Source organism: Lepidochelys kempii, chromosome 7 (genome assembly GCF_965140285.1).
Source record: "Lepidochelys kempii isolate rLepKem1 chromosome 7, rLepKem1.hap1, whole genome shotgun sequence".
Lineage (NCBI taxonomy): Eukaryota > Metazoa > Chordata > Testudines > Cheloniidae > Lepidochelys > Lepidochelys kempii.
Window position 1 is genome coordinate 111,313,915 of NC_136386.1, and position 23,042 is coordinate 111,336,956.

General features: G+C 43.4%; 1 protein-coding gene across 1 annotated transcript; it reads right to left on the reverse strand.

The window, feature by feature from the left end:
• Positions 1–398: 398 nt before the first annotated feature.
• LOC140915381 (inactive pancreatic lipase-related protein 1) lies at positions 399–22,564 on the reverse strand. Its single transcript, XM_073354969.2, has 12 exons — positions 22,516–22,564; positions 20,820–20,974; positions 19,923–20,048; positions 15,667–15,801; positions 14,220–14,328; positions 10,742–10,861; positions 10,362–10,481; positions 8,232–8,350; positions 6,297–6,426; positions 5,171–5,282; positions 1,808–1,975; positions 399–462 (listed from the first exon to the last, which is right to left on the reverse strand). Exons 1-12 carry the CDS (start codon positions 22,562–22,564, stop codon positions 399–401), a joined length of 1,407 nt encoding a protein of 468 aa, XP_073211070.2.
• Positions 22,565–23,042: the final 478 nt, after the last annotated feature.

The following is a 23,042-nucleotide window of genomic DNA, read 5'->3' on the forward strand; positions in this document are numbered from 1 at the left end:
CAGTTTGTGGAAACATTAGCTGGGCTAAACTCTGCACTAAGTTGTATCTGTGCAGCTCCAGAGACTTCAGTGGGGTGACATGGGAGTAACTGAGATCAGGATTTGCTTCAGTATGTCCTCTGATTTGAGACAACCAATTCACCTCCTTAACAGATGACAACCTCCCTGATCACTATGCTTATGTATCATATCCTTGTTCCCTATGTTCCATATGTTTGCATCTTTGAACATTATAAGTCCCTCCACATAGGGAGCGTGTCTTCTTGTACATTTGCATAATGGCCAGCACCTTTTGGGTTCTACCATAATACACATAATGATGATAAAAGGAGTGGGACAGTTATTCATTATCAACTTTTATTAATATTAACATGCAGTGCTGACATTTTTGTATGTTGTTAGCAAGATGTAAGAGTTTGCAGAACGTTCTCTCGCACAGTTTCGCTGCCACAGAAATTAAACCTGAGGAGAAAAAAAGAGGTAAAGTGCTTTTAGTGTGTCTAGATTTATTTCTTTTTTGTAATTGTACCAGTGGTTTTTTAATAGAATAAGCCAACCTAATTTGTTTTTTGACAAAGTTATGATGAAATACTGTTACATTGGCACAAAAGAACAAGCAAATGCTTTGGGTTGCTAAATGTGAAATATTATTTCCTGCTAAAACACCACGGGACTTTAATCATCCTGATTGGTTGGCCTCTCTTTTTTGGCTACATTCCTTTGGTTGTGTACCTTTCCTGCTGAATTTGCATACCACCAGCATTAGAGAGATGATGGTTGCTAGGTGTTTGCCAAGACATGAATAAATAGAATAGCTCATGGGACGTTTATAAATAGAATAACTCATGGGGACGTATCCCTCAGCATGTTGATCTGTTGAATGCAAAAACCAGAAGTAGACTTGTACACTCTGCTGTACTATAGTTCACTGGGCTGTGAACATTTTGGTTTGCTTGAGATTCCCCCACCACATCTCTATTTCAAGTGAATGGACTTTAGCTGTGTGATTTTTTTAATTATATCCGTGACCCATAGAATGTACCTCCCCCTTCATTGTGTCTCCATTCAGAAGGGCAGAAAAGGTAACAAAACATCATTGGTGGGTAACTGATTGAAACATGCTGTTTTAAAAGAATTAACTTAACGAGCACCTTCCAATCAGTAACTGCCATGAAGTACACTGCTTCTACAGTCTTAAGGCCTTATCCAAAACCCATTGAAGTCAACGGGAGTCTTTCAGTGGAGTTCAGTGAGCTTTGGAACAGGCCTTTTAAGCACAATTTATAACTACTAGCTCTGTCTGTGGGAACTGAAAACATATTACCATTACCTTTTACTCTTCCAGAGCCTGATCCAACACCCATTAAAATCAGTGGAAAGACCCCTATTGACTTCAATGGACAGTGGATCAGACCCCCTAATGTAAGTTTTAAACCCTGATGGCCATTTCTAGTATAAAACTTGCAGTACCCAATAGTCTGATGTCTGGAAAGAGCTGTGCTGATTACCTAAGCCACAGTTAAGTTAACTTTTCCTACCCAAAGCACAGAGGTTTATACAAAACCGTTGCTCTTGTTGAAGCCAAATCCAGATGTTTTTATAATTTTTCCTTGACGATATCTGACAGAAATATTTACCAGTAGGCTACATCGGTAACTTGTGGGGAAGGAAATTTAAATTTTTCCTCTTTTCTTTTTTTTTCTTTTTTTTTTAATGCTCTAACTGGCTGTTCTCGTGCAAGCACTATATGTCACGCTGTACTTGTAGCTCCTAAAGAATTTGAAATTTTCACAATAAATATACATACACACTCCCATCTTCTCCAGCTTGTACTGTGACCGCTGCTGCTCCCAGTGTGGGTAAGGTTGGGTTTAGGACATGGTTGTTCCAAAGAAATTTAACTTTTGTAATAGTCCCAACATTAAGTTCAACGTCAATGAAGTTGGCATATGTTTCGCCTGGTTTGAGGGTCCCCCTTCAAGAACAAAAGTATATAATATCCAGTGAGGTTTAATATTAATTACCAATAGAGTGTAGCTGTTTGAGTAGCTACAGTAGCATATTGATAATGAACATGGCCTTCAGCTTGTCAAACAGTAAGGATCATAGAGTCATAGAAGATCAGTGTTGGAAGAGACCTCAGGAGGTCATCTAGTCCAACCCCCTGCTGAAAGCAGGACCGACCCAAACGAAATCATCTAGCCAGGGCTTTCTCAAGCCGGGCCTTAAAAACCTCTAAGGATGGACATTCCACCACCTCCCTAGGTAACCCATTCTATTGTCTCAGTTACCTCAATGTCATGTAAATGTTCATGTTACACAAAAATTTGTAAATGAAATTTTCCTGTCCTCATATAAAATCAATGTTCATCAGAATGCATTACCTGCTGACCAAAGGGATGTTTGTCTGGCATACCCATGCTCTACAGTACCTCCCCTATATTAAAATATAGTGTTCCAGGGGACCCAGTTACAACACAGTGCCCTGAGGCTTGGCTGCAGCATGGTTTCATTTGGTAGCGTAGGCAGGGTCTTGGCCATGTTTTGTACATATGTTAGACCTGTTTTATCTTCAGTTCAGTTGCAAAACGCAGGCATGGTGCCATATGTGCTACAAAATGTAGGTGTGTAGACTCAGTCAGGAGACACCCATGTTTTCACCGAGTCTCTGAAACGGTTGGATTGGTCATGCAGGAAGAGCCTTAGGGAAAGGGGAGGATCTAGCAAGAATCAAACAAAAAAAGTCAACTTCTTGAAGGCTAAGAAACTCCATGCCTGGCTGGGAAATGTCAGGTGGAGAAGTCAATCCTGGGGTAGTCTTTTCTGTGCTGTTAGCACACCAGGCCTTTTCTTCCGCAGAGACAAGGGGCCAAATTCTCCTCTCATCTACAGTGGCATAAATCCAGAGTAGCTCCAATTACTTGCACAAAGAACTCATTAAGGAAGTGGGCTTTGAGAAGCGATTTAAAGGAGAAGAGGGAGGTGACGAGGCGAATGGGGTTAGGAAGGCAGTTCCAGGCACAGAGAACGCATGGGAGTGGGCGTGGGGAAAGGATACAAAGAGAGACACAAATTGGCAAAGTATATGTGTGGGTTGCCCATCAAGCAGAATTTACTTGGTAAGTGCTTTGTGTCAGAGCTGTGCCTTCTGTTAGCATCCCTTTAGAATCTAAATCAAATCTAGCTGAACATAATTTATAATGAAAATCACTTAATATATCTTCCCATTAGATCTACTACCCTTCCAAATTTCCATGACAGCATAATATATTACTGACCATGCCAGATAAACAGTAATCCAGCACTAACATATTTGTACTGCTAGCACAAAAAATGAACAGGATTGTTAACTCAGAAAATCAAAATAAACTCACATTGCAGCAGAAAATTGCAATGCTTTGCAATGCATAGCTTTATTCAATGTGCACTACAGCTGGGATTTTCAAAAGAGCCTAAGGGAGCAAAGCACCTAGGTCCCACTGACTTTCAAGGGCATTTGGGCATCTACAATTTCAACTTCAAAGGGAGTTTAGGCTCTTTTAAAAAGTCCAGCTTTCTCATGCTAAACCCTTTGGCAGCATAAATTTAAGTTTATATATAATTACACCCCAAAAAAGTTCAAGAGCATTGTTAACGTTGCAAAGTCAAGCACTCATAAGTTAGAAAAAACCAGACTTAACGCTGTCCATGCAACTTTAATTTGGCCTTTTTTGTGTGTATGTATTATGATAAAGTCTTAAATTACACCGTTGCATATTATCTCTTTTAAATTACTTGATCACATGCTATCCATTTTCCTCTGTCTTCGCCCCGCCACATCAAACCTCCACCCCCTGGATCCTGCTCGCTCCCTCTTTGCTTCCCTGCCCCTAACCCCCATCCATCCCCTGCACTTTGGCTCCAGCAACCCCCATCTCCCCACTAATCCTGTTCTTTCCCAGTTTCTTGCACCTACTCACATCTCTGCATTCCAGTTAGGCTGTTTTCTTCTCCTCCTCGCTGCCAGGCATGGGGGAGCATTGTGGGTACAACAGACACTGTGTCCCTACTCTCAGTTCCTGTGCCTGGTACCACAGTGGTCCCTGGCTGCCTAGAGCAACATCTGCAGGGAAAGTCTTGCTCAGCTCCTGCAGCCATGGGATAGAGCATACCCAAGAGCTTTGTTGGGATGCTGCATGCAGCATACGGTTGCAGATAGCAGCTGTGAGGGGCTGAAGCATACTCAGTGCAGATGGATTCTTTGGAGAATTTAATGTCAAACTCTAACAGGTCTTTACTAAGCATGTGCAAACTGAGATTTTTCAGAAATGTAGGACAAATGTGGATGAATTTTCATGGGGTTGGCAAAAGAGACATTCCTGACACCAGGATGACCCCACTGATAAATTTAAAGTTTCTGCTCTAAAGCATGAAGGCCTTAGAACTTTAAGGTCAGACTTGACAAAGCCCTGGCTGGGATGATTTAGTTGGGGATTGGTCCTGCTTTGAGCAGGGGGTTGGCCTAGACGACCTCCTGAGGTCCCTTCCAACCCTGATATTCTCTGATTTTTTAACTTCTTGGTTGTAATGGTTGTAAGAATTTTTTTAACATGGGCAAAACACTGTATTTTTCCTTAATCTCTTTCTCAGAAACACCTGAACCATTCTAGCTGAAATTTAATATCTGCCTGGCTTTCTGTCCAAAGCAGACACCTGAAATAGAAAATTTCAGCAGAAATGGTTAAAGTTTGGCAAAGTGATGACCACACAAAAATAGGGTTTTGTAAAAGAAAGTGTCAGGCAATCCTGATGACAGGCCAAGCTGGGTAGCACCGCCTATGATAGCACCATAAACTGATACAACATTTTACAAACATGCAAAAGATAAGGGATCAGAATTATACTAGTGTAAATCCATAGTATCTTTTTAGAATTCAGTTAAATGACATGGTGTAACTGAGATCAGGATCTAGCCCCAGGTTCTTGTATCCCTATAGTTAGCAGAGAAGTAGAGCTAAATTCTAACGCTTCTGATATAAATCCAGAGTCAATACAGTTAGTATGGATTTACACCACTGTATGTGAGAGCAAAATTTGGCCTGTAGATTAAGAAGAAGCATTAATTAAAAATAGATGAATTAAATATTCTAATAGCAGAGAAGCTCATTTTTCATTATAATATGGAACTTACTGAACAATTTCATATTGCCTTGTGTTTCCTCCAGCTCCGTACAGGGCAATATTTACATACCCACTCACTTTGCTCTTTCCAGCAATTGACACAGATACTTTATACCTCCAACCTACACAGCAGAAATAAAATGAATTCGATTGTACCCACATAGAAACAAACGCAACAGGCCTAGTTTTGATTTTCTATCACTACTTTATGTTTCAGGACAAAACAAAGGGAAAACATCACTGTCACTTCACTTTGAGCTCAAGATTAAATTCTGGCCTGATTGGAATGACAAGAATACAATAGAATAGACTGTTTTTATAGGCGAATACTAGGAGCCTGCTTTTCCACTGCTTTGCACACTCTGCAGTCATTTACAGCCATTCAAAAAGAGTGTAAAACCCTAGCAAATCACAATTCTCCACGCACACTGGTAGTAGCATTTTATTCCCAGTTTGCACGGTGTGAATGACTGCACAAAGATCAAAGGCAGAGGAAATTCATGGACTTTGTGTTTATTTGTGAAAAATAGTCCATACTGTGATAGAAGGAACATATCACATGTCATATTGACCAGGAAAGTACCTATTCACAACTTGGGGGTGTTGTAGGGAACAACACTGAAGAGTGAGGACTGGATTTTCTGGTCCATAAGCAGGGCAAAGAGGACTTAAAGCATCCGACAGCCGGAGGAGTATTCTGTAGAGGGGAACTTTCCGTTGACTTACAGCTGGGAAAGGTGGCTATGCTACCTCCTACTCCAGCTGCGTTCCCACCCCCAGCATAAGGGAAAGGAATTATACATGGGCCTAGTTTGGAGGGTGAGGGGGCATTTCACCCCCAAACTGTAAGCCTTGGACAGGCATGGAATTTGCACCCCCACACACACACGCATAGCTCCATTGGCCAGACTGGAGCTGTCCCCCCAAATATAGAAGTCAAACTACACCTATGGAGTTATGTTGGGGGCTTTCTGGGACTGGTGTTGTCAAGACAGGGAGGGGAGAGGGCCCCTCCACCATGGTATGGTCCTTCATCCATTAAAACTAATTTAAAGTGAGAGGGAAATATTTTAAATATTTTAAATTATGTTGGTGCTCAAGTGTAAATAGAAGCAAGTAAAGAAGTAGGAACTTACGAGCAAAATCCTTGGCCTCTCCAGTGTTCAGATAAAGTTTCTGGATCCCAGAAGTAACTCTGTCCTTAAACTTATCCGCATAGTGACCCATTTCGGGGCATCCGCCTTTGGAGCATGGGAAGCAGTTATCCTAATCGAAATATATGTGCCAATTCACAGAATCAGAAAATATCAGGGTTGGAAGGGACATCAGGAGGTCATCTAGTTCAACCACCTGCTCAAAGCAGGACCAATCCCCAGCTAAATCATCTCAGCCACGGCTTTGTCAAGCCGGGCCTTAAAAACCTCTAAGGAAGGAGATTCCACCACCTTCCTAGGTAACCCATTCCAGTGCTTCACCACCCTCCTAGTGAAAACATTTTTCCAAATATCCAACCTAAACCTCCCCCACTGCAACTTGAGACCATTACTCCTTGTTCTGTCATCTGCTACCACTAAGAACAGTCTAGATCCATCCTCTTTGGAACCCCCTTTCAGGTAGTTGAAAGCAGCTATCAAATCCCCCCTCATTCTTCTCTTCTACAGAATAAATAATCCCAGTTCCCTCAGCCTCTCCTCATAATTCATGTGCTCCAGCCCCCTAATCATTTTTGTTGCCCTCCGCTGGATTCTTTCCAATTTTTCCACATCCTTCTTGTAGTGTGGGGCCCTAACTGGACACAGTGCTCCAGATGAGGCCTCACCAGTGCTGAATAGAGGGGAACAATCATGTCACTCGATCTGCTGGCTGATCCTAATGAGGCTCTATCCCAAGGAGACAGGGAAAAAATCATTTGGCCACAGAAACTCTAAAAATATAATTGTTTCTCTCTCTCTGTGGCAGCACGTTGCAAAACAGCCCCATTCTCTCCCCCCACAAGAAAAGCTCATGTGAATTAACCTATTCCCTCCAATCCTCCTCATCTTCTGATGTTCAGACCCATCAATACTATCCAGCTGATGACGTGCAGTTCACTCCAGCCCTGCTAGTGATAGGAGTGTGTAGTCATGAGTGGTGTAGAAAAATGCTGCTAAGCCATGTCTATGGGCTAACTCTAACTCTGCTTGAAATAAGCTGCCCTAGAGGGGGCAGGAGGAGGACGGGCCCTGCCTGGCACCCCATGGATTTGGAGAAATGAATGTCTCCTTTGTACTTCATCCCAGTTTGCTGTTTGCTAGAAGGAGGTGTCTCCATTTCTCTAAGTTCCCTCTCTTAAACTCAGTGGTTTAGAATGGGGGTAGCAGATGGGGATCATGCTCTCCCTGGCTCATCTAATGGGTGGCTGTGAAGTGCTTTGATGATGCAAAGGTTTATGTAAGTGCTCGGTATTATTGTTATTTACCCCTTGCGCACGGAGCTCTGTTCCCCTCTACTGGTGGGTGGGCCACATAGCTGGGTTGATGAGCCTGCTACAGTGTTAGCTAACCGAGCTGGGTCATACATAGAGCTATGGGACTGAGGAGAAGGCAGTGGCTTTAGGCCACATCCCATCTGTATTTGTTCCTTGAGGTCATCAGGGGAGTCACCGAGCACGCACTGAGGTAAATGATTTTATTTCAAAATTATTTGCAAGACAAAATGCTAAAATATGGGGGCTGTGCTCACTTCTCCTTGGATGTGCGCAATAAATAATTACTGGGGCAGATTCTTCCCCCCCTGCCTGAGCCCCTCTTCGACACAGCGGGGTGAGAGCTTGCAGGAGCAGCTCTAACTTATGCCACTGGCATGAGGTCTCTCAGGAACCTCAGGCCACTGTAGAGCCAGGCATAACTCTGCTCCACCATGCCCCTTCCGTGCCCCATCCCCATCCCCCAGTGCCCCAGCACATCCCTTACTTCCCCTTATTCCTGCACTCACGCAGTGCAAAGTGGCCTGAGCTGAATAGACTCTGGTTCTACCGCATGCAGCTGCACAGACAAGAGCCACTCATTCCTTGGGATGTGAGAATGACTTACTGTCTGGAAAATGTCATATGAAGCACAGGTGTATCCGAGAAAGCCATCGGGAGAGAGGATGCTGTCAGAATAATACTTGTAGCTTCGCAAATGATTACAAGCAACAAAGTCACGAGTTCCTGTGGAAAGAAGCTCCGATTACATACCGTATTGCAAGGCTATTGGTTGTTAGGTTTTTCTTTTCTGTAAACTATTCAGACTGGAATCGTGGTATTGAACTGATAGTGGCATTTGAATGATTTATAAAGCTCCACATTACGTCGTCACAAGTCTGGGCAGCACCTGAGTTGCCGTTTGAGACCTATTTCTTCAGTGACTGTATTGACCCTCGGTGTAATGCACATAGTACAGAGTGTGCAAAATGCAGATGTGTAAGCAACATAGGGTCCAAGCGTGCACTCCTCGTTCATGTTGGTGAATACTTACTCACATGCGTAGCCCCCCAGGGTGTGATTAATTGCAGTAATGCTCGCTAATATGAATAAAGGGCCCCTGTAGGGAACAGCTCTCCTTATCATTATATAAAAGGAAACAAAATGTAGTGTGTGAAACACTATGTCCTCCTTAACACTAAGCTTCCTGGAGCAATGCTGATTTATGCAGACTGCGAATCTGACCACCTGATTATTTGAGGCGGGGAAGGGGCATGTTATTATTTTAAATACGTTATTTTGTACTAAAATTCCTTAAATGTTCTGGGTTTAGGTGAAAAAAAGAAGTAATTAAGTGCAAGGGGTTTTTCTGCATCCTTATTAATAGAGAACTTGATCTTGCAGTGCTTACACAGGCAAGAATTTGTGAGTAAAGACTGCAGAAATAGGCCAGTAATTGCAAAGAAGAGATTCATAGGGAAAGGGCTAGGAAAGAAATCCCAGGAAAATTTTCAAGTTTCATGAGAGAGGGAAAATAAATGTCTGCTATAGCTGGGGTGTTGTCCTTACTGTATGTCTTGATTTATCAATGTGATTTCCCAAAAGATGTAAAAGTTCGTGCTTGCAGATCCTTTGGCAGCTTTGGAATCTTAGACTGCACGGGTTTGCAGGGCAGGGTATGTGCTTTATTTACGTTCTGTCGGGTACAATGTAAATGTATGGCACTATGTACAGGATTCTTAACAATAAAAATAACAACAGGATTTGGAATATACAAAATAAAGAACAAATCTGAATGCGCATGATCTATCATACGCCAAACTCTTTCCAACTGCCTAATAATAGAAACAAAAATTACATTGTTCCAGTGCAACCCAAATTGCTAACAGGTAACTACAGAATAGAAACACATTTGAATTTAGCTGCCAAAGCTCACAAAACAATTGAAGCCAGAGATCCCATTGCAGAAATAGACATGAATGTTATTGTTCCACTCTCACCCAGTATGGCTGTCAGATGACAACATAATAGAAACAAAGTTGAATATTGTTGTTCCAGAGCTAAACTTCTGGCATAGTGTGAGTAGGGTTTGTTTCTCTGATTAGATAACTGGCAGCAGTTTTCGATGAGATGGACCAATGAATTAATATTTGTTTCTATTGTGGCGTTACCTGGGAACAGAGCAAGGTGCTCTGGAACAATCACACTGAAGTTTGCTCCTGTTATTTGGCAGCATGATGGACTATTTACAATAAACTCAAGTTAATCTTGCTCCATTAGAGCCAAAGCTGGATAGTTTGAATAGTGGGTCAGCCAAGGTCCTTGACGGAACATGGCTGGTGGGATCTGGGTCTTTGCAGACCCATGGAGCCCAAAGACATGTGGAAGGGGAGCAGAAACTATTGTTATTGCTCCTCGCCCCCAACCTTGTACGGGTACCCACTACTTGACAACGCAGACGCTCTGGGTGGTTGGAGGTAAAGATACCAAATCTCAACCCCATCAGCAAAGCAAAGCCTCCCCTTTTCCCAAAGCAAAGCCTTCATGCTACTCATTCTTTGATCCCCCTACTAGAACGTGCCCCCCAGAGTACATTTGGACCATACTATCAGTTTCACTGTTGTTTGTGGCTGTAACTATTGGCATTCGTAAAGAAAATAATCAAAAATAGTTGAAATAAGAAGATTGCTGCTATGTTAGCTCAATACATTTTGATGTAGACCCTCAATAGAAGTCATCATCTGCTTAACATATTTACCTTCCCAGATTCCATCAATGTCAACAATCTGTGAAACAGGATTCTTCTTACATCCTGGCATATGTATTCCTCCATTTGGATAAAAATCAAGATGTCCTATAGCCTGGTTCATGCCAAAACCTGCAATGTTTGTAACGGGGGTAAGCAAATTTTAATTTAAATACCGTCATGTATTTCCTGGCAGCAGCTCTACATAACGCTATAGGGCTATAGTTTGTAAGCTCTTTGAGGCAATGACTGGTGGGCTTTTTTGTTTGTTTATTTTTTGTTGTTTTTTCCCTGTATTTGTACAGCAGTGGGGTCATATTCTGTGACTGGGACTCCTAGGTGCTACCACAGGACAAAGCGATAATAATAATGCAATGCAGCTGGAAACTTACCCAGATATGGAATCGTGGGAGCTGAATCAGTATGAATAATATCAACAAAGGCTGCATCAGTCTTATCTAGTCTGACTTCAATGGGAGTACCTTGAAAATAAGGCTGCGCAGGATCCAGTCCTTAAAGAAATATATGCACAATTACACGTGCGTGCACTTATGTGTGCCCATAAATATAGCTAGCTAGTTCTACTACTGTATATATTTGAAGATGGGTCTCTGGTGGCTACATAGTTGTATTCACTTCAGAATTAGAGTCGCTAACGAATATATAGAATGATCGATCTGTCAGTGGTAAATGCCAAGGCCGTAACCATAGCAGGGTGAGCAAGGTAACAGCCCAGGAAGCAAAGCTCTGGGTGGGGGGGGTGGAAAAATGGGGTGAAAAAATGGTAGGGGTGCAAATATGCTTGCTCGCCCGGGCACTAAAATGCCTAGTTGCAGCACTGGTAAACAGTGTGGGACAGATCTCCAGCTGGCGTAGATTAGTAGCTCCAGTGAAGTCAATGGAATTATACTGATTCATGCCAGCTGAGGAGCTGGCCTTGTAAATGTTTGTACTTGAATTCCAACTACTGCAACATAGATTGTTGTTTTAGGCCAACTTTTTTTTTTTTTTAAAGAGTGCCTAAAGTGAGGCTCCTAAATCCATAACCTGAATGGCCAGATTCTCAGACAAGCTTGAAGTCCGTAGGAGCTGTTGGGTGCTCAACACACTTGAAAATCATGATGCTTCTTTAGGTGCCTAGATACAGATTTTGGAGCCTAAGGCCATGTCTACACGACACAGCTTTTAGCGACACGGCCGTGTCGCTAGAAGTCAGGCAGTATGAATGCTGTTTGTCGGCACTTTTGCCAACAAAATACTTCCATCCCCAACGAGCAGGGTTCACATTGTCGATAGGAATGTGCACGGCGTTCACACAGGCACTTGCCATGGAAAAACTTTTGTCTTTCAGGGGTGAGGGGCTTAAGTACCTGTGAAAGACAAAAGTTTTGTCGTCCAATTGCAAGTGTAGACATAGCCTAGCTTTAGACACTAGTTTTGATATTAGCATAAACCTGAGACTCATTTTCTTTCTCATTCACTGCATTCGACTCAAGTGTTTGTAAAATCCTATAAATTACAAAGTGCTTATTATCCTGTGCTGGTACCTGATGCTTTCCCTGGGCAGCAGTTTTAGTTTTGTTTTTAAGTTGAATTTTGCACACTACTAGCCCAAGGGTTGGCACGCCCAGGCTCTTTGGAAGATGCTATAATGGAAAAAAGTTAAGTTCATAACATCTGAAATTGGCTTCTGTGCATGAGGGGCAGCTTTTCTGCCTAATGCACATCCCTCTTTGTCTGGCCTGTGTGCTGAATGAGGAATCCAAACAAACAGCTTGTCCGGGTGAGTGCTGAATATGTCTGTAAAACAGCCTGGCCCTGAAGTCCGGGGGATACATTAGCTGTATTTTCAGAAATAAGTAAGTAAATATGTATTATGTGATAGATCAGTTTGCTATGCAGAAGCTCTCTTGGCATAATGAATAACACTACTAAAAATAGTCAAGTTTCAGCTTGTCTGGACTGTATTAATAAAACGTGAACACCACAGCCCTGGAGTAAAGGAGCTTTGGGTGAGTCACCTGTGTGGCTGCTGAAAGGAAAGAATCCTCCGCCCATCCATCCAGCCCAGAGCCAGGGCACTGAACACTCTGTCTGCAGCTGTTACTCTGGCCCATGAGCTGTAGTAGTGGCCGCAGGCTGTTGTGCTCTCCCTCTCTTTTAATTCAAAGAAGGCTTTGCAGGCAGTGAATCTGTGCAGTTGGCAGACTCAACGGCCATGCTGGTGTCACTCTCCCCAGCCACTTGTGAACCCCTTGCACAATCCCCCCGAGATAGCCACTGTGGAGCATTGCGCTGGGGTTATGCAGGTGATTGTGGAATCCTTTTGCACCTTCTGTTATACTGCTTGTTCTCCTCTGCACAACGGAACAGTGACATTTCTACTGCAGTTCAAGCCTGGTGCATCTAAGGAGCTTAAGGGAGAGGGGTTAGGATTTGCCCTATGACCTTAACAGGTCATAGGGCCTGATCCTGCAAGATGCTGAGTGCTCTGTCCATGCTCCAGCAAAGCTCTTTAGCACGTGCTTAACCTTAAGCATTGGAGTAGTTCCACTGAGACCAATAAGACCACTCACATCCTTTAAGTTAAACACATGCTTAAATAGTTGGCTGGATTGGGGCCGGAGTGCTCAGCATCTTTCAGGATCAAGCCCTAAAACAGTTGCTACGGTCAGTTTCACAGCACATTTTTGTTTTCCTGTTGTTTTCAAAAACCTAAGAAATTAAACTAAAAAAAAAAATCTGCTGGAAAAATAACATAAATTAAAATTCATGTGTGTAAATGCATTGCCAGATGTGAAGGCTTTGATGTAAACCTACGAAAGCAGGGAGATTAAAGGGGTACATTTGAAGGGTCAACCTTCTGTCTTTGCTACGTCAGTTTCAATCAGTCCTTTTCTGGGAATGGATATTGGACAGCAAAACCATGGCACCAGACAATTAACTCCTCTCACTGCTGTGCTGCGGACAGCATACTTCACCCAGACGTGGGTGATCTTAAATACAGGACATGCTCCTGCACCTGCACAACAAGCTGGCTTAATGAGAGAAGTAAACGATAGGAGAAAATCTGCCAGGATAAGGAAAGTGGGAATCACCATGTTAAGCCTGCATTGCTATAACAGGGTTGGGCGAATGCTTTGGAAAAAATGAGACTCATTACAACTGGTGCAGGTAACTTAAAATCTGTCAAATGAACTAGATTGTTGTGCGTTTGCACTGAGCAGCTTTAGTGGCAGGCAGAATGCCACAGTGTCGCAATGTTAAGCCATTATGTACCGAGCCAGAATAGCCCAGGCTCCCTGGGACCATCCTTAGAGCACAGCTGACAAAAGAGGACCTGCTGTACACAGCAGAGGCCAGCCATATCCTAGGGATGGGATGCTAGTACAGATCACTACCCCATGAAGCTAACCGTCTCCTGCCCACTGCACTTCAGGGGGACAAATTTAGTCCTGATGTAAGAAGATCTCAGGGACATTCTGCAGGGGGCATATACCTCCTCCCACAAAGATTAAGGTTAGGGCAAGAACACCATGAAGGGATCCTTATGGAGATTCCCACCTGGGTAACACCTTCCTGAGAGTGGGATGGTGTTATTGCAGAAGGGCACAGTTTTGGCTGTTAGCAATATGAGGTTATGATACGGTTGTGGAGTTCTGATTCCATCCTGTAGGGGGCAGTGACAGACACATCCACACATGTGCATGCATGCATACACACACCCACCAGTTCATTACACTGGAGGGTTGCCCTTCAGTCAGATACTGTAGTTGTTTTAGTAAAAAAACGCCAGGTAATGTTAAGGTCTAACAGTGCTCTCTTCAGATTCTTCATTGGTATAGACTGAGCTATAATTCATTAACCTACCGGTTATTCTTCCAAGGCCTGGCCTCCTTCTCCCTGTCTCCCCTGCAGCATGCGCTCCAAGGCTATGGCCAATGAAATGGACTTTGGAAGGAGAGTATCCATATTGTTCCTGAGGAAAACATCAATTGTAACGAAAGAGAATCTATATTTTCACTAATATGAGGTCTAGAGAGAAGCTCTGGCTTACACAACTAAAGCCAGAAATGGGCTGTGCAGAGCAGAGGCCCATGGAATTGGAGGGAGGACAGGGTCCAGGGTGTAGAACAGTAACAGAGCCATTCAGTAGCTGCTACTACAGCCTCAAGGCATTATTAACCTCTGCAACTTCTGCACACATGTGAGATTTTTGGCAGTGGATAGTCATGGATCCACCAGCCAGACCCCTTATTCCCTGCCCCACTGTGAATGGAAGTGTATTTGGCGTCCTGTTGACATTGTTTTTGCCAACTCATGAATGTCCAGGGAAAAAATTCATGGCCACTCTTATGTAGGACACCCACACTCTGCTAAGGCCTGATTCTCCACTGCTTTGCACCTTGTGTGGGAGTGAGCACCAGTGCAACGTGAGTGCTAAACACTACCATTCCGATTTGTAATTTGCACAGATGTAATTGACAACACAGGCTGCAAGGCAATGGCGAGCCAGCCCCCTAGTATTTACGCTAGCCAGAGACAAACTAGTTCAGAAAAGATTAGGCACCATCCCTCTCCTCATAGCTTCACTCAGGCCTAGTTGCAAGCATTTTTAAGTCATTAGATTTAGGGACAGAGGGAGAGATTTTCAAAGGCAAAAATGACAGTTAGGTGCCTAATTCCCACCAACTTTCAACTGGAATTTGGCCCCTAATGGCTCTTTGTGACTTTGAAACTGCTCCCCAGAGCCACATTTGGTGTAAAATGGTGAGTTACGTTGACATCAGTAGATCTATGAGATTTGCACAAGCTGAATATCTGGCCCTTAGTTTGATTACAGACCCACACCCCGTCTGCCTGCCCTGGGGCAGCTGGGAAGAGCCCACCTGTCCCCAAACACTCAGATCTAGGTGACACTTCTTCATGGGTTGGGGAGAGAACTCTGCTCTCTCCTCCTGGGAGGTGGCTGTTGCTGTCCAATGGCCAATTATTGTAGGCTTTTGTATGGGTATCCCTTAAGATGGGTCCTATAGCTTTCGTGGTTGAGAAAGGGTAAATTGCCCTGTTCATTACTTCTCTACCTTTAAAACTACCCAAACCTTCACATCCACAAAAGTACATAAAAGTAATTGCAGAATGAAAATATTCAAACTCTATGTATTATGGGGGAGTTGAAAGGACTTTAAAATCTAGCAGGAGGAGAACTGTCTTTTGCTGGCTATATGACAATTCATTGTGGTTGTTTATTTAGATTAGAATACATTTCAGCAACTCTATGACTATAATCCTATTGTGGAACGAGAAGATCCCTTACCATAAGCACATTTATAAAATAAGCCACTTCAGCGCCCACGACACGGACATTGTTTGATGCCTGGGTATATTGGCATCTTGATCCACCACTCCAGTCTATGCAGATGCAGTTCACATCTTCTACTTCAAACATCCTCTGGTGCGAATATATATTTAAAAAGAACAGAAGCAAACATTATCAGCACCAGTTCAGATTGCTAATTACTTAACACAGTCAGAAAGACATATAAATGTCATAGGAATTCCCTGTACATTTTTTCAAGTACAGCCCCTATATTATACCAGGGCTCTGTTCATGTCTTGATTCTTTATGTAAATGATGCAGAGTCACAGCCTGTAAATTATAAGTTCAGTTAGAAGCTTATATTTTTCCATAATAATTAAAAGGTGGGATAATTAAAAACTTATATATACGATCTGTATTTATCAAACACATGGATTTATATTTTCAAGAGGATACATAAGGTTTTGCTTCTCTTGCTCTGACCTGTAGAATGGTTTGCTAAAGACACCCTCTTTTAGCAGCTCTGATATATTTTGTGTATTATGTTATGCTCTGGGTTATGTGTCAGTAATGCCAGTGAAAGCAAGTAAAGTACTTCTTGTTGTGAATAAGGATGGCAGAATCTGGCTGTACGTCAGTGGTTCTCAAACTGTGATCAATGGACCGTCAGCCTCTTTGGTGATCTGGAGATTGAGGTCATTCAGAACCAAGCAATGGGAAATTTGAAGGAGGGGATGACCGCTGGAGAGAGGAGGAGTATTCAGCCCAGGGAGAAGGTTAGAGAAGTCCTGTGTTTGTGTATTGTTGCTTTCGGAGCTGCAAAAGGGTGGTTTTGTGCAGAGCTGCCAACTACAGGGCTCTTTTGGTATCACAAAGATCAAGAAGCAGAATTTTACTGGTGGAACAGAGCCAAAAAAGGCTCCACATGTCCCCTGAACTGGGCTAAATCCTGGGAGTTGGGGAATGTTGGCCAATCAGCACCCTTTTACCCCAACTGGCCAATGGGTGCCAGAGACTCCCAGGGGCCGAGCTACCTATTGTCCCTTGGCAAGTGTCTCCCTTCCTTGCTGCTGGGACTGTGCCCCTTTCACCACCTGCCCCATCAATTTCCCCAATCCATTGATGCAGGTGGGTCACAGTTGGTGTTATAAAGAAGAAGGAGCAGAATTTTACTAGACAGCAAGTCAGCTCTTCCAGGAGAACTGATTTTTTTTAGTTTTCTAAATTTGGGTGGCCTATTGGCCTATCTAGGACCAGAGGGAGGAGCCTGTCTAGACCAATATAAAATTTATTTATAAAATCAGTCTTAAGTGCCAACTTTCAGAACAAAGACAAGGATGAGATTTTCAAATATAGGGCTCCAGGCTTCCCTGGAATTAGCTACTGACTCGAGACAAAGGAATAAACTGCACAGCTTTGCCCTGCCAGCTCAGCCATTCTGATTGCAAATGCTCACTTGCAGAAAAACATTTTGTATAAATGTGAAAAGAGGAGATGGATCTGAAGATGAGTAAAAATGCATCAGAGGGGCAGATGGTTGGAATAGGAATGTTAGGAGCCATGTCATCTCCCCAGCTATCGTGGCCCAGTTCAGTGTCATGGGCTATCCCACCTCTCCTCGGTGGAACTTCCACCCTCAGAGCCTTCCTGTACCCTCGCAGGTTAATCCAGCTCGTAATCGGCAGAACTGGGAAGCAACAAGCTTGATCTCTCCCAATTTAACAAACTTTGGAATCTCCTTAATTTCTAAGCAGCATTTTACTGCATTTTTTTTGTATGCCAGAGAAAAAACATTGATTGGACCAAATTCTGTCATCATTTATGTCTGTATAAACCCTTTAACTTCAACACAGAGTAGAATTTGGCCCATTTTGTTTAAGATTTTTCCTGGAAGTGGAGCTAGAACTGAATAGATTTCAGGTGAACAACATTTTATGTCCTAATTTTGTAAAGATAGACGAGGACAGCTTTCCTCTTCTTGTCAGCCCAGATGGCACGATATGCATTGGTTAGACATAGAGAAAATGAATACTTCGACTCCCTCAGGGAACGGATGGCCAGGATCCCCTGGGGGACTAACTTGAAGGGGAAAGGAGTCCAGGAGAGCTGGCTGAATTTCAAGGAATCCCTGTTGAGGTTACAGGGACAAACCATCCCGATGAGTCAAAAGAATAGTAAATATGGCAGGCGACCAACTTGGCTTAATGGTGAAATCCTAGCGGATCTTAAACATAAAAAAGAAGCTTACAAGAAGTGGAAGGTTGGACATATGACCAGGGAAGAGTATAAAAATATTGCTCGGGCATGTAGGAATGTTATCAGGAGGGCCAAATCGCACCTGGAGCTGCAGCTAGCCAGAGATGTCAAGAGTAACAAGAAGGGTTTCTTCAGGTATGTTGGCAACAAGAAGAAAGCCAAGGAATGTGTGGGCCCCTTACTGAATGAGGGAGGCAACCTAGTGACAGAGGATGTGGAAAAAGCTAATGTACTCAATGCTTTTTTTGCCTCTGTTTTCACTAACAAGGTCAGCTCCCAGACTGCTGCGCTGGGCATCACAAAATGGGGAAGAGATGGCCAGCCCTCTGTGGAGATAGAGGCGGTTAGGGACTATTTAGAAAAGCTGGACGTGCACAAGTCCATGGGGCCGGACGAGTTGCATCCGAGAGTGCTGAAGGAATTGGCGGCTGTGATTGCAGAGCCACTGGCCATTATCTTTGAAAACTCGCGGCGAACCGGGGAAGTCCCGGATAACTGGAAAAAGGCTAATGTAGTGCCAATCTTTAAAAAAGGGAAGAAGGAAGATCCTGGGAACTACAGGCCAGTCAGCCTCACCTCAGTCCCTGGAAAAATCATGGAGCAGGTCCTCAAAGAATCAATCCTGAAGCACTTGCATGAGAGGAAAGTGATCAGGAACAGCCAGCATGGATTCACCAAGGGAAGGTCATGCCTGACTAATCTAATCGCCTTTTATGATGAGATTACTGGTTCTGTGGATGAAGGGAAAGCAGTGGATGTATTGTTTCTTGACTTTAGCAAAGCTTTTGACACGGTCTCCCATAGTATTCTTGTCAGCAAGTTAAGGAAGTATGGGCTGGATGAATGCACTATAAGGTGGGTAGAAAGCTGGCTAAATTGTCGGGCTCAACGGGTAGTGATCAATGGCTCCATGTCTAGTTGGCAGCCGGTATCAAGTGGAGTGCCCCAAGGGTCGGTCCTGGGGCCGGTTTTATTCAATATCTTCATAAATGATCTGGAGGATGGTGTGGATTGCACTCTCAGCAAATTTGCGGATGATACTAAACTGGGAGGAGTGGTAGATACGCTGGAGGGGAGGGATAGGATACAGAAGGACCTAGACCAATTGGAAGATTGGGCCAAAAGGAATCTGATGAGGTTCAATAAGGATAAGTGCAGGGTCCTGCACTTAGGACGGAAGAACCCAATGCACAGCTACAGACTAGGGACCGAATGGCTAGGCAGCAGTTCTGCAGAAAAGGACCTAGGGGTGACAGTGGACGAGAAGCTGGATATGAGTCAGCAGTGTGCCCTTGTTGCCAAGAAGGCCAATGGCATTTTGGGATGTATAAGTAGGGGCATAGCGAGCAGATCGAGGGACGTGATCGTTCCCCTCTATTCGACATTGGTGAGGCCTCATCTGGAGTACTGTGTCCAGTTTTGGGCCCCACACTTCAAGAAGGATGTGGATAAATTGGAGAGAGTCCAGCGAAGGGCAACAAAAATGATTAGGGGACTGGAACACATGAGTTATGAGGAGAGGCTGAGGGAGCTGGGATTGTTTAGCCTGCAGAAGAGAAGAATGAGGGGGGATTTGATAGCTGCTTTCAACTACCTGAAAGGGGGTTCCAAAGAGGATGGCTCTAGACTGTTCTCAATGGTAGCAGATGACAGAACGAGGAGTAATGGTCTCAAGTTGCAGTGGGGGAGGTTTAGATTGGATATTAGGAAAAACTTTTTCACTAAGAGGGTGGTGAAACACTGGAATGCGTTACCTAGGGAGGTGGTAGAATCTCCTTCCTTAGAGGTTTTTAAGGTCAGGCTTGACAAAGCCCTGGCTGGGATGATTTAACTGGGAATTGGTCCTGCTTCGAGCAGGGGGTTGGACTAGATGACCTTCTGGGGTCCCTTCCAACCCTGATATTCTATGATTCTATGATTCTAATAATTACAGGAATACCTTCATAAATGTGAACTAAGTGATTTGAGAATGACAGAATATCCAGATAGTACCATACCTTGCACATGTCCGACATCCAGTTTTCTTCTCCTTGGTCTATAAATCCATGGATAATAAAACGTGTTATTTTGTTTGTATTGAAATTTGAGTAGCCAATCGTTGCTGGATTTATTGCAGTGATCTCCTGTTGTAGATATTAAAATAGTAAATGTTTTAGCTATTTCATGTAAAAACCTTATCAAAACAGCAATGTGAATAGAAAACAACACTGTTATTATGCAAGCCCAGATCCTGCAAGCATTTACACATGCACTGAACTTTACACATGTGACATTAAGTCGGTGTATGTTTGCAGGACAGGGGCTGAGGAGTTTCGCCATTGATTTCAGTGGAGCCAGGATTTCACCTTTAGTGTGTCCTTTCCATTTCTCACCAAACAAGTTCCAGTGCTACAGATTTTCCTAACATTTCTCAACAGACACAGGAAAAATGCAAAGTGTGGCTAGGGGTGACTTTTGCCGTCCTTTCTGGGGAGGGAGCCTTCCGTCTGTCATTTGCATAGGGTTGGGAAAGTCTTGATTGGGTCTATTCAAAGAATCACCTGTTGCATCCACCAGTGAGAATTCTGTCCCTTGAGACTTAGTGAGACTTGTGGTAGGGTGGACAGGAAATTTCTGAGGGCCTGGAAAATGCTGCCTCCTGACCAAATTGGAGAGTTGGCAATTTCTCTCACTGGCCTTGGAAATGCCAAGAGCACTAAAAGGTGATGTTGCTATATTCTGTGTGTACATGTCACTTAGGATGATCAGATGTCCCGATTTTATAGGGACAGTCCCGATTTTTGGGTCTTTTTCTTATATAGGCTCCGATTACCCACCACCCTGTCCTGATTTTTCATATTTGCTGCCTGGTCACCCTCAGTCACTTGCAATATTTAAACAGCAATAGGTCTTACTTGAAAGTTATTAGGATTCTTTTTTGTGTAAAGAAGGAAGCGGGTGTTTATCTTTTCTGGACTCCAGGGTAACTTTGCCACTGGTCTTTCTATAGTTCCAGCCCATGGTATATCATCTGTGAAGCACCCAAGCCTTTCAAAGCAAACTTCCTTTCCTGTAGCACACAGATCAAATTATCAGGATGTGAATGAGCAAAGATGTGGTAGGTTCTAATTGTCACATTCTGTCCCGACAGCACTTTCCTCCAATGGTCTCTCGGTGCTCTCTGAGCGCAGCAACCCGCATTCAGGCCAGCTACAACTGCAGGCATTGCCCTTGGCAGAGCACAGCAACTGCTTCCCCTGGGCCACAATCCACCCCAGTAATGCAAAGGCCTTCCGCACAGGCCCACAGAATAGGGCCAGCATGTAGTGGGGAGTATGTATTTCCCCCGACAAGGTTTGATCTAAACCACACACCACACAACAAAAACACTAACCCAGGAACCTATCCTTGCTACAAAGCCTGTTGCCAACTGCGTCCACATATCTATTCAAGGGACACCATCATAGGGCCTAATCACATCAGCCACACTATCAGAGGCTCGTTCACCTGCGCATCTACCAATGTGATATATGCCATCATGTGCCAGCAATGCCCCTCTGCCATGCACATTGGTCAAACTGGACAGTCTCTATGTAAAAGAATAAATGGACACAAATCAGACGTCAAGAATTATAACATTCAAAAACTAATCGGAGAATACTTCAATCTCTTTGGTCACTCGATTACAGACCTAAAACTGGCAATTCTTCAACAAAAAAACTTCAAAAACAGACGCCAAGGAGAGACTGCTGAATTGGAATTAATTTGCAAACTGGATCCAATTAACTTAGGCTTGAATAAAGACTGAGGGTGGATGTGTCATTATACAATGTAAAACTATTTCCCTTTGTTTATTTCCCCTCCTACTGTTCTTGTAAAGTGCTGGAAATGGCCCACCTTGATTATCACTACAAAAGGTGTCCTCGTGTTCCCCCCACCCCTGCCCTCTCCTGCCGGTAATAGCTCACCTTTCCTGATCACTCTTGTTATAGTCTGTATGGTAATGCCCATTGTTTCATGTTCTCTGTGTATATAAAATCTCTCCACTATATTTTCCACTGAATGCATCCAATGAAGTGAGCTGTAGCTCACGAGAGCTTATGCTCTAATAAATTTGTTAGTCTCTAAGTTGCCACAAGTCCTCCTTTTCTTTCTCTGGGGAACATTCCTCCATAGGCTCCCTCCCCCTGGCTCTGCACTGTCCCTTGTCATGGGCAATTTGCACAATGTGAACCTAATTGATTACCAGCCAGATTGTGCCCATGCTAGTCTGGATGCACAAGGGAGGAAGTAGGTACAAAGATCCTTCCACTTTACCTTGTGGTCTTGTGGAGAAGACCAGGATAACAGCATTTTTGGGGGGAAGAAATCTCCCCATACTTCCTGTTTTTTTAAACCTGCTTGTTAACCTGCAAGGCTCAGGAACTGGGGCTGGGACTTCCTGAGGGAATGGCAAACCATACCTCTCACCCTCCTTACAAATGAGCTGCAAACTCAGATAGTCATTACACATAGAACCTTCATCACATAGAGCAAAGTCCTGGGAAAAGAAAACGATTGTGATCAGAATAGAAATGCTGTACTGAAATTGACATAAATCCTATGCCTCACCTCTGGTTGTACCAAGCAGAAAAAGTGCAAGAATCCAAATTCCAAGCATCTAGAACAAGTCAAAAGGAAAAAGCTTAGACTGTCTAATCCACATGATAGGCAAAGCTTTGTATCGATTGCTTTTTCTCATTATAAATCTGTAACTGTACCACACAATGACAGTGTCTCAGCAGCAGCTTTTACTAACTAAGATAAAAAGTGACTTACTGTTCAATGCTCTACCTGGCGTCCCCAGGGATTGCTAAACAAACTTTGTGTGTGCTTTTATAACCTGACTTATCCTTGAGGCTTTTCTTCAAAAGGAAACTCCCAGAAAGATAGAAAATGGCATGTGTGTACTTCAGATGTAGATTATCATAAACACACAGAGCAGCGCTCGCGTATGTATCAGGTAACTAGTTTTTATCATGTAAAATTTCTGGAGCAGAAGAAGATGTTTTGATGGAAAAAGCGGTTGTTAACTCTGCATTTTAGATGTGCATGTGCCAATGCATGATGCTTTCAGAGTACTTAAAGACAAATAGCTT